This window comes from Vanessa cardui, chromosome 14, assembly GCF_905220365.1.
Source record: "Vanessa cardui chromosome 14, ilVanCard2.1, whole genome shotgun sequence".
NCBI classification, from domain to species: domain Eukaryota; kingdom Metazoa; phylum Arthropoda; class Insecta; order Lepidoptera; family Nymphalidae; genus Vanessa; species Vanessa cardui.
The window spans coordinates 6,576,572-6,592,600 of record NC_061136.1 but is presented as its reverse complement, the minus strand read 5'-3'; the positions used below and the strand labels follow the sequence as shown (position 1 = coordinate 6,592,600).

The following is a 16,029-nucleotide window of genomic DNA, read 5'->3' as shown; positions in this document are numbered from 1 at the left end:
TAAGGCATATTAACATTGTTTATAGTAGGATGTTTGAGTTGCGTCAGAAACTTTTATTATAATACTAGTTGAACAGCCAGCAATGATATGGTAAAGTAAATAAAAGTAAATAAAAATATAAATATACTAACTGCCATACCCCTATACAAAATTATTATTTGGAACTTACTTTCTGAACGCACACGTAAACGTCAAATATGGGCGCCCGTTGAGCTGCCATGTCATTGAATTTCATGATTTTAATATCGAAATACTTCGATTATACGACTTTTGTACTATATGTATATTGTGTATATTATGTTATCAACTAAAAAACATAAATTTTAAGTATCTGTAATTGTGAATAGGTCTATTGTATACAATCGGGTCTATTGTAGTCTTGAAGGATATTATAATAGATGGTTCAAATGATGCGTAATTATTCGACCATAAAATTTTCTGTTATTACACTGAAATAAATGTCAAATATAATACGCTTTTTTAATGTAAAAAAATTTGCCCAGTTTACTCGTCACGTAAAAGTTTTGTCACGCAGATAATCTATTCTATTTTCAGAACTAAAACTAAAGTCAAATCCGCCTAAGCTACGAGAGTATTCAACGTCCCGTCCGGTGAAACAAAAGGAGGTATGCAAGAAGATTTATGAACAATTCATAGCCCAACGATATGCGCTATCCATTCAAATTTTCTCTGAAATACGAGTTTGCAGTTTGTGCTAGAAACTGCGCATATAAGTTGTTCTTTTTTTGAAAAGAAGGGAAAAATAAAATTATCATAATATTATTGTGGCGTCAAGGTTATAAAATAGAACAACATATTAACGAGTATTGACTATAAATAGGAATTAATTCGTTTCTAAAAACAATAATTTAATCTAGAAAAACTTTTCATTAAGGAGGTGGACTGAACTTTTTAAATTACCGGTCTAATAACTGTTAGTATTTTGAACATGATTTGTCGACGAAGCACGATAGACATCAGGTGTAGTTTGAACTACTACTGTAAATTATGTTATACTACAATATATGTATATATATTTATTTATTTATTTATAATTAGTGGACGAGTATATAGCGTCATTGCCTATGGGAAATCTTATAAACTTACCATCAGGTACATATGCTCTTCCGCCTAACGATGCTATAAAAATAATAAAAGAATAAATATTTTTATAATACTATCCCCTAAACGCGGCGCATCTTAATGTTTTGAATATATTCATTTAATAGTTGTTTCAGTTGCCTAGCTGATATAATATGTATATACAAAAGTCTGCTCATTTATTAGTGAAGATAAATTATTATAAATACACATTATGCTTTGATAAAAGTTTCGAAAATATTGCGTGGCATATTGTACCTTTTTCACAATATTAAAAGTTTAAGTGATTGTATGTGTTGGCGCGCGCGCGCGTAAGCGCCCTGATTTCGCACGTGTGCAATGTTTATACTGTATACAAAAACTTTCATCTCGAATCACTCTAACAGATTTTGATGCGATTTCTTTCAATAAGAAATCGCATCAAAATCTGTTGCGTTATTTTAAAAATAAGCACACAAGGACAGACAGCGGTAAGCGACTTTGTTTTATACTATGTAATGATGTAATAATAGTTTGTATTGAAAATAACATTATTTTTGCCTTCGTAACATAACGCCGACTTTAAATTTATATAGCAAATAATGTTTTGGTACAAAACGTAACTTTCGAATTATTTATTTAAGAGTAAATTGATTTTGCACTTCCAGTTGTTTACCCATTAAAGTTTGTTGTCACAAACATTCCGGACAATGTGACTATTCAAACACTGGGATAAAAGGGTCTTGTTAACGCCTCGACGCCAGAAGGCCTTTTTGTTATAACTGAATAGTCTGCAAGGGAATTCAAAATTCCTTTTGCCAACAAAGTCCTTTTACGTCTATTAATAAATTAAATACAAGTTCTTCACCGATAAAATTTAGGCTATGATAGTATTATCTGGTTTTAATATGCTACAGCTTCCTAGTTCAATAACTGCACTTACGATTTACCTTAAAAATCTAGTATATCTATGGTAAGCTATTTGTATACGCACGCGGCATTTCGCCGTGAATATTTAATGCATACCGTTTCCTTCCCAAAAATACTTTCTTGCGGCATCCGAAACACTATTCGGTAGACTACGTTGGCTGAATAAAAATTCTTCTATAGAAAACATATGTTATACTTCAATATAAAAATGCCTTCCTATCGAGGAAGGCTTTTAGTGGAATCACGGTATTGCGTGCTCCGTATAATAAACATAGAGCAGCCATTTACTATGTATTATAATATAAAAAAGGTGTTTAGTATTGTAAGTCATTAGTATATGAAAATAGCTTATAACCTAGTTTACTTCGTGTTTTATTTAATGTCATTTTTATAAAAAAATTAAAAGAAAAGAAGACAACAATAATAAGGTACCAAGCAAACAAAGATAACTTGTTGATCTTAGACGATGATTACGATTTAAATGACTGGCAAGTGGTAGCCATGATCAGATGTCGAAGATGAAAAAGTCACGAAAAGCGTCTATTTGATGATACTCCTTCGAATTTGAATCAAACGAATTTAATATGAGCAGACCTTAAAAAGAAATATGATATTTTTTTGCGTTCCGATTCAGTTCATTAAATGCAAACTGGAAGGTAAATTGATATTTCAAAGTTTGTTTTGACGAACGATAGCAAAATATTTTTCAACGGTTTTCAAAGGTTTTGTTATTTAAATATCATTAAATACAAATACCCAAAGATGGAATGCCTTTCAAAATTAATCATTGTTAAAATCGAATTATTTGTAAAATGAAATCAGATTTAATGAGTTAAAGATATTTCAGTTAAGTAATATTTTATTATAACAGTCTGCTAGTAATTTAATTACGATCAATTTTGTTATAGACTGACAACCCTTATAAAATGATTATCTAATTTCTGCTTAAGAATTTGATATTTTCCAATACTTATTACGTTCAGAAATTTATAAAATAAATCGTCGTTATAAAATATAACACAAAGGCAATGTTATAAATATTTGTAAAATATAATATAAGCAATTGTATTGTTATTTATGATCAAAGTAATGATTAAAAAGTCATAGTTTTTTAGTATTAGTGTAGTGTACACAGATGTGTATTAACTTATTAATGAATATTAGATTTCTATTTTGTAAAAATATATATATATTATCTGTATAATTATGCATCTGTCATCTCGAGTGACATACATCGCAAAAACGCGGGAAAAGAGAATATATAAAATAATGGGCGCGCGGTGAAGTCGGTGAAGTCACAGCGAGCTGGTATTTAAATATAATTTCCATTTAATCTATTTGGTAAATCGATCTTAAATGTGAACATTACAATTAGCGTTTTGTTAAAGAGCTGAAATAGTTAAACAATGCCTTATTACGGTACGGCTTTGCGCAATACTTAGTGTTATTGTTGTTTCCTGAATTGGGTGCAATACATAAGGGTACATAATTTACAAAGAACAAAACATATTCAATAATGCAAGGAATGGTTATTATCATTGTTGATCAGGTTCGCTTTTATTTTTTTAAATACTGTGTTCTTCTTTTGCGTGTCAAATCAATGGTGATAGAAAGAGAAAAACATATTTTAATCAAAAACTTTGCCAAGAAAATTCATTGTGTTAAAAACTACTCATAATAAGTTATCATGAAATATGTTATTTTGGTGTCAAATACTGTGTTTTCTTCTTTCGCGTGTCAAATCAACGATAATAGAAAGAGAGAAACATGTTTTAATCAAAAACTTCACTTAAGAAAGTTCATTATGTGAGTAAAAACTACTCATAATAAGTTATCATGAAATATGTTATTTTGGTGTCAATACAAGTGTTAAAGTTTCGCCAAAATAGAGTTTTCATTGTCCTCTCGCTGGATTAATGCGTGAACTTCTCAAAGGGTTATCTAAGTTTTGGGCACCCGATCTTATTAATTACTTAAGTTGAGAGGAAATCGATATCAATTAATTAGGAAGCTAAACTTGCATTTTACTAAATACTACGTATAGTACGTATTCAATGTACATAATAGCTTATTTGTGTCTATTTTATATATTATACGTTTATAAAGTATTGAACATTATTTTATTATGTCTTATACGTAATTAAAGTACATCAGATATTTGTTAAATATGATTAAATCTAAAATGAATCGATCGATTTTAAACAATCAATGATATCATTGTTTGACGATGGATAAACAATACTGGTAAATTTAAAAGAGATAAATAAAATCTAACACACAAAAACACAGGTATGATTACGAGTCAATTCATTATTGTATAACATTTAAATAACCTAAAATGTTTCAATCATATATTACTAAAGTAACAGCCATAAATTGTTCCATTACTGGGCTATTGCTTTCTCTTATTATTAGGGTATCCGAAATTTATTTTAACACCACACATACACACTACCACATTGATCCAGCACGTGCAAGTTTACTTGTAATATTTTCTTTCATTATCGAGCACGAGATCAATTATACGTATAAATTGAACAAACGAATACGTCAGTAAGTATTCATGTCTTCAATCATCACTATGCTTGCAAAGATTTGACTACCATACAATTATACTTCACTTGTCAATAGGCATTTCAATTTAAATTTTAATTACAGTAAGTTTCTAAGTACTAATGAGGTATTTAACACTTATTCAGTTTATTTAATATAATACATGTTCTCTCCAGACTCAAAGCTGAGAAGCGGGATTCACTGATCTTTATGATCGCGTGATCCAGTCCTATCAGTGTCTGCGGTCGGAGCTTCACGCATGTAAAGTTTTATTACATTTAATGTGGCTTGTTGTTTCTAGTTAAGGGTTCTTTTGTTATTTACAGGCCTAACTACGTCATTTGAAATAAAGTAGTTTGCTAGCTTTATTTGTACTAATCAGGGCATATATGCGTATATAAAGAAATATTTCAAGAGCTGAAATAATTAATTATTCAGAACTAACCATTTATCATCATCAGGTGATCTATTTACCCATCTCCTTAAATACAATTTAAAAAATTATGCTGTATATATATTTTATTATATATAGTAGGTATAATATCTGCATAAGTTATAATGGCATAATGGATAACTTTACATAGTTATGTAAAATATATTATGTAATTTGAATTTCTAACAAATATTTCGAAAGTTATCTTTCACAATCGAAGTAGCACTGAATTTTTATGTCTTTAATTTGTCTTACTTATTATATTCACCATCTGTTGTACAGAAAAGGAGATATATCTCATGAAACTATACCACGTGTAAATCCAGTGAAATAATCTAAGAACTACTCTTCGAGGGAAGATAAGGGTTTAGTTCAGCCCATTGAAACATTTCCAGGCTATAACCATTTTAACCATATGGCAAGTGAGAATATAAGCCATCATCGTGTCGATTTCAATTAAATATAATTGCGTTCTGTGGTCATCGTGTGACACGTGTGTCAAAATGTTTGAATCAAGCCACATACGATATAGGTACAGAACGTGGGAACTACATATATTTCTGTATGATTCGGTCGTGTAGCAATAATAAATAAAAAACTACTTGTGGTATAATATAATATCCACTTTATTTAGGAGTGTATCATGTCACACGCTGAATATATTGAAATCATATATATTTTATTTGTTCCATTCGCGGTTACAAATTCGATCTTAGATTATTCTTATTATTAGGTTAAAAAACTTAATTTAAAAGATCTAACATCGTTTTAGTGTTGCAAGTACAGACAAAATGGTTTGACTATAATAATTGTGTTATAACAATTTGTCGGAATCTTTTTTTTATGTATGTTCTCCGATTTCTCGAAGACGCGTGGACCGATTTTAAAAATATTTTTTGTCTGAAAGGCACCTTCTAGTTGGTCCCATATTAATTAGAACAGGTTCTGATGATGTGATCCTGGAGAAATCGAGGGGAACCCTCATATTTTATAGGCACATGTACCGTGTTTTACATAATTTCTGAAGCTATAGTGGCATTTGCTTCTGGCAATCATAATATTATACAGCTGAGCTGATGATGGAACATGATGATGACACTCTTGCCACCACTAACCGCTGAAATATCGGTTATTTGTGTTATTTAGGTCTCACTTTCTCAAGTTAAAAAATGTTTGAAAAGTAAATATATAAAGTACTATTCCGGGCTATTTACTTCTTGCTGTTTGTATCTTGGAGCTCAGGACTCCTTTCAGAACGTTTTTCAAAGTTAAAATTTAAGTTACAGTAGTATCACGATATTTTTATTTTAAGCCTAGCAAACATGCAGTAAATAAAAATTAATAGAAGCCTTTGTTATTTCGAAGGCTTTTATAACCACTACTTAATGCCAGACAATAAAATGTTAACTTGATTTCGTGAATTAAATATTAGGTTGGGGAAAAAGTCTTTTCACATATAGTATGGATGAACTTGTAATAAAATCTCTTTGGCTATACCATTTGTATCTGGCTGGTTTTGGTATCATTAAAAAGTTTTAATTTTAAAGAAGGCACTTCCAAATTCAAATTAGGAATTTGTGTGATTTTCATTTGTTTTTGTTGTTGTTAAAATGAGTGAATCTAAAGAAGAAATTCGATACATTTTAAAATTATACTATAAAAAAGGTAAAAATGCAACTCAAGCCGCGAAAAAAATTTGTGATGTTTATGGACCTAATGCAGTATCTGTGAGAGTAGCGCAAGTTTGGTTTAAGCGTTTTCAAGCCGGAAATTTTGATATCAAATATGCATTTCGCTCTGGTCGCCCTGTTACGGACAAAATTGATGCCATTTTTGAAAAAGTGGAGCAAGATCGGCATATTAGTAGTTACGATGTAGCTTAAGAACTGGCAATTGACCACAAAACGGTTTTGACTCATTTGAATAAAGCTGGGTACACAAAAAAGCTCGATATATGGGTGCCTCATGAACTCACTGAAAGAAACCTAATGAACCGTGTACTCATTTGTGATTCTTTATTACGACCTAATGAAACCGAACCATTTTTGAAGAAGCTAATAACTGGTGATGAAAAGTGGATTACATACGACAAGAACGTGCGAAAAAGATCGTGGTCAAAGGCCGGTCAAGCTTCACAGACTGTGGCAAAACCCGGATTAACTCGCAACAAGGTAATGCTGTGTGTATGGTGGGATTGGAAGGGCATAATTCATTATGAGCTGTTACCGCCCGGCAGGACCATCGATTCAGAACTGTATTGCGAACAATTGATGAGATTGAAGCAAGAAATTGTGAAAAAGCGGCCAGAATTAATCAACAGAAGGGGTGTGGTTTTTCACCATGACAACGCCAGACCTCACACATCTTTAGCCACTCAACAAAAATTACGAGAGTTTGGCTGGGAGGTATTAATGCATCCGCCGTATAGTCCTGACCTTGCATCTTCAGATTTTCATCTGTTTCGGTCTCTGCAGAATTCCTTAGGCAGTGTCAGGTTAACATCACGAGAGGACTGCCAAAACCACTTGTCGCAGTTTTTCGATCAGAAGACCCATAATTCTTACAGCAATGGGATCATGTCACTACCAACAAGATGGCAAAAAGTTATGGAACAAAATGGCACCTACATACTTTAGTCAAATGTAAATAAACTATAAAAAAAACTTTTTGATTTTTCATATAAAATACGAAGAAACTTTTTCCCCAACCTATTATATATTTGTTATTATACTCGAGATCGACTCGCACTTGGCTAGTGCTTTACTCAAGATATTATAATAGTATCAGTCATAATTACACGACTGTAAGAAATTAAAAATAAAAACTTTAGAAAATATGTTTCAGTCTTTTAGCATACAAATTAAGCTCGATCATTCATGCGTCATTAAAAGTGACGTCTATACTAATTATGTACATGTTTGAAATATTTAGTTATTAAAGGTGGCGTGAAAAATTAGTACACACGCAAGAAAACACTCCATACTTTCAGCGGAACACCTTATTATACATGACATCGAGTGTAAAAATGATCAGCTGTCAAGATTAAAAAAGTATAACTAATCGTTATAAATTAATCTTAACACTCTATGCGTAAAGACTGGCTATTGAGTTACATTATTTTGCTATTCACAGTGACAACAACAACAGTCTGTAAATTTCCAACTGCTGGGCTAAGACCTTCTCTCATTTTGGAGAGAAGGTTTGGAACATATCCCGCTAGCCACGCAACGCGAGTTGGTGGAATACACATGTGGCAGACTTTTATGAAATAAGACACATGCAGATTTCCTCACGATGTTTTCACCTCCGAGCACGAGATGAATTATAAACAATTAAGCACATGAATATTCAGTGGTGCTTGCCTGGGTTTGAAGACAGACTAGGAAATGAGTACCTATATATATATACATCAGCGCAATTTTTCACTCTGTGGAAACAGCTTTAATAAAAGAGCTTACACATTTCTTAAAAGCCAGCAACGCACCAAGTAAACCCCCCCCCATTATTGTATCCATGAGTAGTGGTCGTCACAATCCATTAGAAAAGTACCCTGACTTTTATATAATACGCTAACTATTTAATATGCTAACTACAGCAATTACGACATTATACAATTAAAGTCGTCCGATCACCCCTTTAGACGGATAAATAAAATATCAACACATGGTGTTCCAGTTTAGTAGTAAAAATAACAATTCTCCAGCGGTACTTTTAATATCAGACACGGAGTTGCGGTGTTTCACTTTATCTCTTCATAATTACCATCGGTCGAATTTTTATCCTTCGAATGCAATGCAAAATGACTCGGTCAGAAATAATAAACTCACTTAAATTATAATTTAAATATGAAGCGCGTTTAATTTTCAATTAAGTGAAAAGTATTTATTTGATTGGAAAATTAAAAAAAAGTGTATCTGCAGTTAAGCTGCTCTTCCCGGATATTGAACTCAGAATAATCTTTAAAAAATTGAACGAAAAATCGTAATTATGATTTGATTTAATTGCTTTTAAGGAGAAGTTTGAAACTTTTACATATTGTCCAATTTGATACGGTGGATGTGTCTCACTTCTATATGACACATAGATCCTCTCGATATTCGTTAACCACCGAAGTTGAGATGAATAAAAACATTTCTTTTTTTACTCATGTTTTTCGTTTACATGTGATGTAATTATCGCGACTCTTTGCATTCATTTAATTATTTACAACATGTAAACATTACATTTACTCCTACTTATTTATCCTATATGTTTGGCAAAGTTCACGATGTATCCTCTATTCAGCAGTACACAGTTTCCGAGTTCTGGTGTAGTGTATCCATTAATTACTCAAGTTGGAGACATCGATACTAATTGATAAGGGATTCGAGTTCATACCGCTTCTGAGACGATATCGCTGAACCATATCACATCAACAGATGTGTTTTGAAACCCATTTAGGCAGGTATTACTCATTATTAATATTGAATTAATATGTAAATTATATTATATAAGTAATATCTATGACCCTGTTACGAAGGCTATTCTAGTAGTAGTATAAGTAGCTTGATACTGTATCACTCTGAAATTATCTAATGCATTTTTCATATCGAACGTTTCGAGGAGTTAATTGGATTAATCCCGATTCTATATAATACTATATTTAGCATATACGGAGATGTATTTCCGAAGTTAAAATTTAATATCTTTTACAGAATAATAATAAGAGAAGAAATAAAATAATAAAATACGTAAATTATATGAAGTCGACGATACAGAGGTACACCAAAATCAGCAATGCTTGATGTTCTCAATTCTCTGATGAACCATAGACAGAAATTCGATATTAGCACACGATAAGCGTGCTAAATTACACGCCAGAAGTACCGATGAGTACTCATTGGCTAATGCCGAGTACTTCTGTCGCAACGTTTACTGTGGCTAGGCTGAAAATGTTGTGTCGCGATTGTCTTTGTAATATTCTTTCACTTTAACCTACAAAAATTAGATGTCAGTTATTTGTGTAAATATTATATAAACGAACAGATTATCTTCTTTAGGATGTATTGATAAAAAAATAATGTAATAATTATAATGTAATGCTATATAATTTTATAGGAAAAATTAATGAAAACAAGGTTAATATGAAGCTTCATACTTCGTGTTATTTGGTCAAAATTATTAATGTAAATATTGTTATAATGAATAAATACATATATAAGAAATATTATATATCGATATATCGTTAAATTTACGGTCATTATGAGTGACAATCGATTTTAATATTTTACTCAAAATTATATTTTTTTATTTTCGATACAATTGAATATAAAATCCATACAAGATATAAATGGAATAAATAATGTATTGGCATCATGATGCCCTGTATCGATTGGCTTAACTATGGTAGTGTGTTTATATACGCATAGTTTCACACACACAAGCTTAATGACTGAATCTGAGACGCGGCAATTGAAATAAACGCTCTTAACTACGATTGAATACCACCAATCAAAATTGAAAACATATAAACTAAATTCACTATTAAAAGTTCATTTATTTTCTTATGTAAATTTTTTATATCTTTTCTTATATATTTTTATTCCTGTTAAATAAAAGTATAGAAACCTAAGTTTTATAAAGTTCAGATGAAACTAAAGTTGAAAGGACGGATAATAATTGATTGCGGACTCCGAGTTCTTCGTTGTTCGTGACATTTATTTATTCCGTAAAATAGAAGTAATATATACTCGTACTTGTAAAAAATCCTACGTGAAACGGAAAAATCGATATTAAATTTTACTCCATTCAAGGGTGGTTTTAAATTTCGATTTGTAATGTAGCGGAAAATCAGTAGTTCGACATCGTTATTATCAATATGTGGGTTCAACGAAGAAATATACACGTTCATAGACAAATGCTCTGTAAAAATTAAACATTATTTGCACTCTTACTGTCACCGGACATTAGAACAATGAAGTGAAAAAAGTGATGTGTATAAAGTACATATATGTGTTTCGTAAAAGCCAAGTAAGGGACTTTTCGTTCAGCCCATTAATACCATCAAGCAATTAAGCGCTTCAACCACATATATACTCGTATATAGCATTGAACCCAAAAAAATAAGTGATAACGTTACTATTATCACAGGATTTTCAACAAACATGCGTAAAAAATGCCTAAAAAACAATAGTACAATTTATACAAATCATGTTTGTCATATCCTTTAGAATATAGAATCTAGTTCCTTAGCAACGTATTAATTGTTATGTCATTACAAATATATATATGGAATAAAAATGCGTTATAAAATTACGAATAATTATTTTATTTACTAAAAACATATTAAACTGGCGACGAGGATGTCAAACACCGTAAAAAAATACAAAAGATTAAGAGCCTCCTTACGGGGTAATTTAACAAGAACAGAAAATTACATAAATTTACAAGAAAATATTACGGAAGAAGAAATAGATTCACGACTTTACACTTTACAAGAAAGCCTTCAAAGATTCCACGATGCACAAAGAGAAATTGAACTTGAAACGGAAGAAGATCAATTAGAAGAAGAAATACAATACAGGTACGAATTTGAAGAACTTTACACAAAATTGAAAGTGAAACTGTTACTTTTTCGTAGATATAATAATAATGAAATAGAAAATAGATTGGAAAATATTGAAAATTTAGGATCAGTTAAAAGTTATACCCGCAAAGAATGTGCACCGAAAATACCATTCCAACCATACCAAGACACAGAATCCTTTAAAAATTTTGCTAGGAGATTATCCGTATATTTGTTAATGAATAATATTAACGATACGAGAATGAAGGTTTATACATTACTATCCACACTTTCTCCAGAGTTACACGAAAAAGTATGTGACTTATGTTCACCTGAAGATCCTCTCGATAAATGCTATGAAGACCTTATTAAAATATTACAAGATTACATTGATCCAAAACCGAGCGTGTGGGCGATGCAACACAATTTTATTTCACGTCTTCAATCACACAACGAGACGGTAACTATCTACGCATCAGAATTAAAAAGACTCTCATCTTACTGTGAATTTAACTGTCAAAACTGCAAACAGAATATTTCAGAAAATTTTCTATCACTACAATTTATAAGAGGATTAAAAGATGGAGATATACGTATTAAGATATTACAAGAAAAAGAAAAATTACAATTTTCAGAACTAATACAAATCGCGGCATCAATAGAAATGGGTAAGGTAGATAATGCCGCCATGACTAATATTCCAAGTCAAGAAAACAACAGAATTGTAAACAAAATAACACCTTCCAGAAATAACGTAACGTTAAACAAAACGAGTAAGAGAGATACATTAACAATTGAAGATTTAAAAGGAACCTGTTTCCGTTGCGGAAGAATAGGACATAGAGCTAACACGTGTCGTTCATTACATGATACTTGTTATAAATGTGGTAGAAAAGGTCACTTAGCTAAAGTATGTCTAAAAAGAAGAAATGAGACCAATCAAATAGAGGAACAGGTAAATAACAAAATGGATGAAGACTTAGGTGAAATCAATATTATCAATGGTGAAATTGTGGATAAATATATGATAACAGTAAATATAGAAAATAGAAACATAAAAATGGAATTTGATACGGGTGCTGCATTGTCTTCGATATCCTTAAACGACTATAAAAAGTTACAAATAAATAGGAAAATTTTTAAAACAGATATAAAATTGAAAACTTATACAGGAGAAATTATTAAACCTATTGGAGTAGCATACGTTCGTTGTTACTATGATAATCAAAGATTTTATGGAAAATTATACATTATTAACAAGAATGTTGATCCAATTTTCGGAAGAAGTTGGATGAAAGAGTTACAAGTAGACATCGCTAACTTACATTCAATAGATTGTAATGATCTGAGCCTTAAGTTAGACCAGTTATTAGAAGAATATTCTACATCTGTATTTAGATCGGATATTGGAAAAATACCAAATTTCCAAGCCCATCTCAATCTAAAAACAAATGTACAACCAATTTTCATCAAACCTAGAAGAGTTCCATACGCCTTGAAATCAAAGATCGATAATGAAATAGAAAGACTTTGTGAACAAGGGATAATAACAAAAATAGATCATAGCGAATGGGGTACTCCTATTGTTCCCATAGTAAAACCAAACGGTAGTATTCGATTATGCGCGGACTACAAAATTACATTAAATAAGGTCATAGAAGATGAAAAATACCCAATTCCAGTAATAGAAGACATATTTTCAGAGATGAACGGAGGTAAAATTTTTTGTACTCTAGATATTAGTCAAGCTTATTTAAATATGGAAATGGATGAAGAGAGTGCATTGTTACAAACGTTGAGTACACACAAAGGCATATACAAAGTAAACAGATTAATGTTTGGGGTAAAAGTTGCTCCAAATTTATGGCAAAAATTTATGGATAAAATTTTACAAGGATTGGAAGGAGTTAAATGTTTTTTCGACGACATTATAATTCAAGGTTCTTCAGAAGGAGAATTATTACAACGATTACATCAAGTACTACAAAGACTGAAGGATAATAATCTCAGAGTGAATAAAGAGAAATGCAATTTTTTTAAGCAAAGTGTTTCATATTTAGGACACATAATTGATAAGGACGGGTTACATAAAAGTAAAGAAAAAGTAAAAGCAATTACAAGTACAGAACGTCCTTCTAATGTAAATGAGTTGAGAACTTTCATTGGCATGACAAATTATTACAATAAATTTATACCAAATTTAGCTACTATTTCAAATCCATTAAATGAACTACTTAAGAAGGGAGTTCCATTTTGTTGGTCACGTTCTTGCGAAGAATCCTTTAAGAAAATAAAAGAAGAAATAATAAACGAAAGATGTTTGATTCATTTTGATAAGAATAAACCGTTAGTGCTAGCTACCGATGCATCACCTAAGGGCTTGGGTGCAGTTTTGTCACATAGACTATCAGATGGAACAGAGAGACCTATAGCTTTTGCATCAAGGACCTTATCATCAAGTGAAAGAAATTATAGTCAGATTGACAAGGAAGCTACAGCTATATTCTGGGGTTTAAAAAATTTTTTTCATTACTGCTACGGTCGAAAATTTATTTTAGTTACAGATCACAAACCTCTCACAACAATTTTCCATCCACATAAAACCTTACCTACAATGAGTACTATGAGATTATTTCAATATGCTCACTTCTTGTCTGGGTTTGATTACGAAATCGAATACAGAAGTTCAGAAAGACATTCAAATGCTGATTATTTATCTAGATTTCCCGTTGAACAGAGCAATGACAGTAAAAGAGACCAACACAGTATATATCAATTACAACAGATAAGTACATTACAAATTAGCATAGAGAAAATTAAATCTGAAACAATTAATGACGAAGAATTACAACCGATATTACAAGCACTACAAACAGGTAAAAACCTAAGAAGTTTTGGCTACAATAATAATGAGCTAACAATGCAAGATGGCTGCATACTTAAAGGTACACGAGTATTTATTCCAAAAGGTTTGAGAGATATTGTGTTAAACGAGTTACATACTGGACATATTGGTGTAGTTAAAATGAAATTGTTGGCTCGAAGTTTTGTTTATTGGAGAAATATCGATAAAGAGATAGAAAATAAAGTTAAATCGTGTAGATCATGCAGACTACAATTGAACGAACCTAAAAAAGTTGAAATACACCATTGGGAAGAATCTACAGAACCATGGCAGCGAATACATATTGATTTTGCTGGACCAATTTATGGACATTACCTATTTGTTATCGTAGACTCATATTCTAAATGGGTTGAAATAATTCCTACGAAAACTATTACAAGTTCATGGTGCATACAAAAATTAAAAGATCTTTTCTCAACTTTTGGAGCTCCTAACATTTTAGTATCTGATAATGGCCGGCAATTTACATCAAATGAATTCAAAAACTTTCTTACTGAGCAAAGAGTGTTACATAGGACTTCAGCTCCTTATCACCCGGCAACTAATGGACAAGCGGAACGATTCGTTCAAACAATAAAGAGAAGATTAAAAACTATGGAACAGGAACGAGGAACCTTAATAGATAAATTAATTACAGTCAAGTGTTGCTTGCGACGAACCCCGGGGGTATGCGGGCGGAGTCCATACGAACTCATGTTTGGCAGAAATATAAGGACATATTTACATACAATATTTGAAAGAGATACGAATACTAGAGTACAATTAAAAGAAAACATAATTTTAAATAAACAATTTAAAGAGGGGGACAGAGTACAAGTTCGAGTATACGGTAAAAATAAAAAGTGGATTTTTGGAACAATTCAAAAGCGACTAGGAACATTACATTATCAAATAGTCACAGATGAAAACGAGATAATACGTCGACATGTCGACCAAATGCTTTCGGCACCTTTAATAGAACGTCAAATTGCGGCGGAGGGCTGTCATATCCTTTAGAATATAGAATCTAGTTCCTTAGCAACGTATTAATTGTTATGTCATTACAAATATATATATGGAATAAAAATGCGTTATAAAATTACGAATAATTATTTTATTTACTAAAAACATATTAATGTTAATGAATAAATAATCAAGTGGAAATCTTAATTATAGCCGTGCTAAGTGGAAGCGAGTTTCTAGTAACAATTTATGTATATAACGAGAACTAGGATTGTTGCAACTAAGTGATAGTGGGGCCTTAAGCCAGCTCGCCTGAGTAAATAGCATTGATATTCCAGATATTCTACAACTGAGCTACCAACTGTTATTGACACTTTAATACATTTACAACAGCTATTATAGGAATCACAACTAAGGCATGCGCATTGTTTTATAATTACAATATCGATGAGTTCACTTGACTTTTATTAAAATATATTTTAAAAATAGCAATTTAGTAATAAGCGCAATTAAAATTTAACGTACGTTTCGTACTCTCAATGTGATAGCAGACAGTGTGGATTTGTTTTGTATTATGAACTCAAGTTCATAATAACTGCTAATTGGAATAAATCCTATACAACATAGATAGACATATTTTAA

At 31.3% G+C, this 16,029-nt stretch overlaps 1 protein-coding gene across 1 annotated transcript; it reads left to right on the top strand.

Annotated features, from left to right (window-relative positions):
* Window positions 1–12,250: 12,250 nt before the first annotated feature.
* On the top strand, window positions 12,251–15,526 carry LOC124535303 (uncharacterized protein K02A2.6-like). The gene is made up of 2 exons (XM_047111480.1): window positions 12,251–13,565; window positions 14,355–15,526. Exons 1-2 carry the CDS (start codon window positions 12,508–12,510, stop codon window positions 15,439–15,441), a joined length of 2,145 nt encoding a protein of 714 aa, XP_046967436.1. The 5' UTR covers window positions 12,251–12,507; the 3' UTR covers window positions 15,442–15,526.
* Window positions 15,527–16,029: the final 503 nt, after the last annotated feature.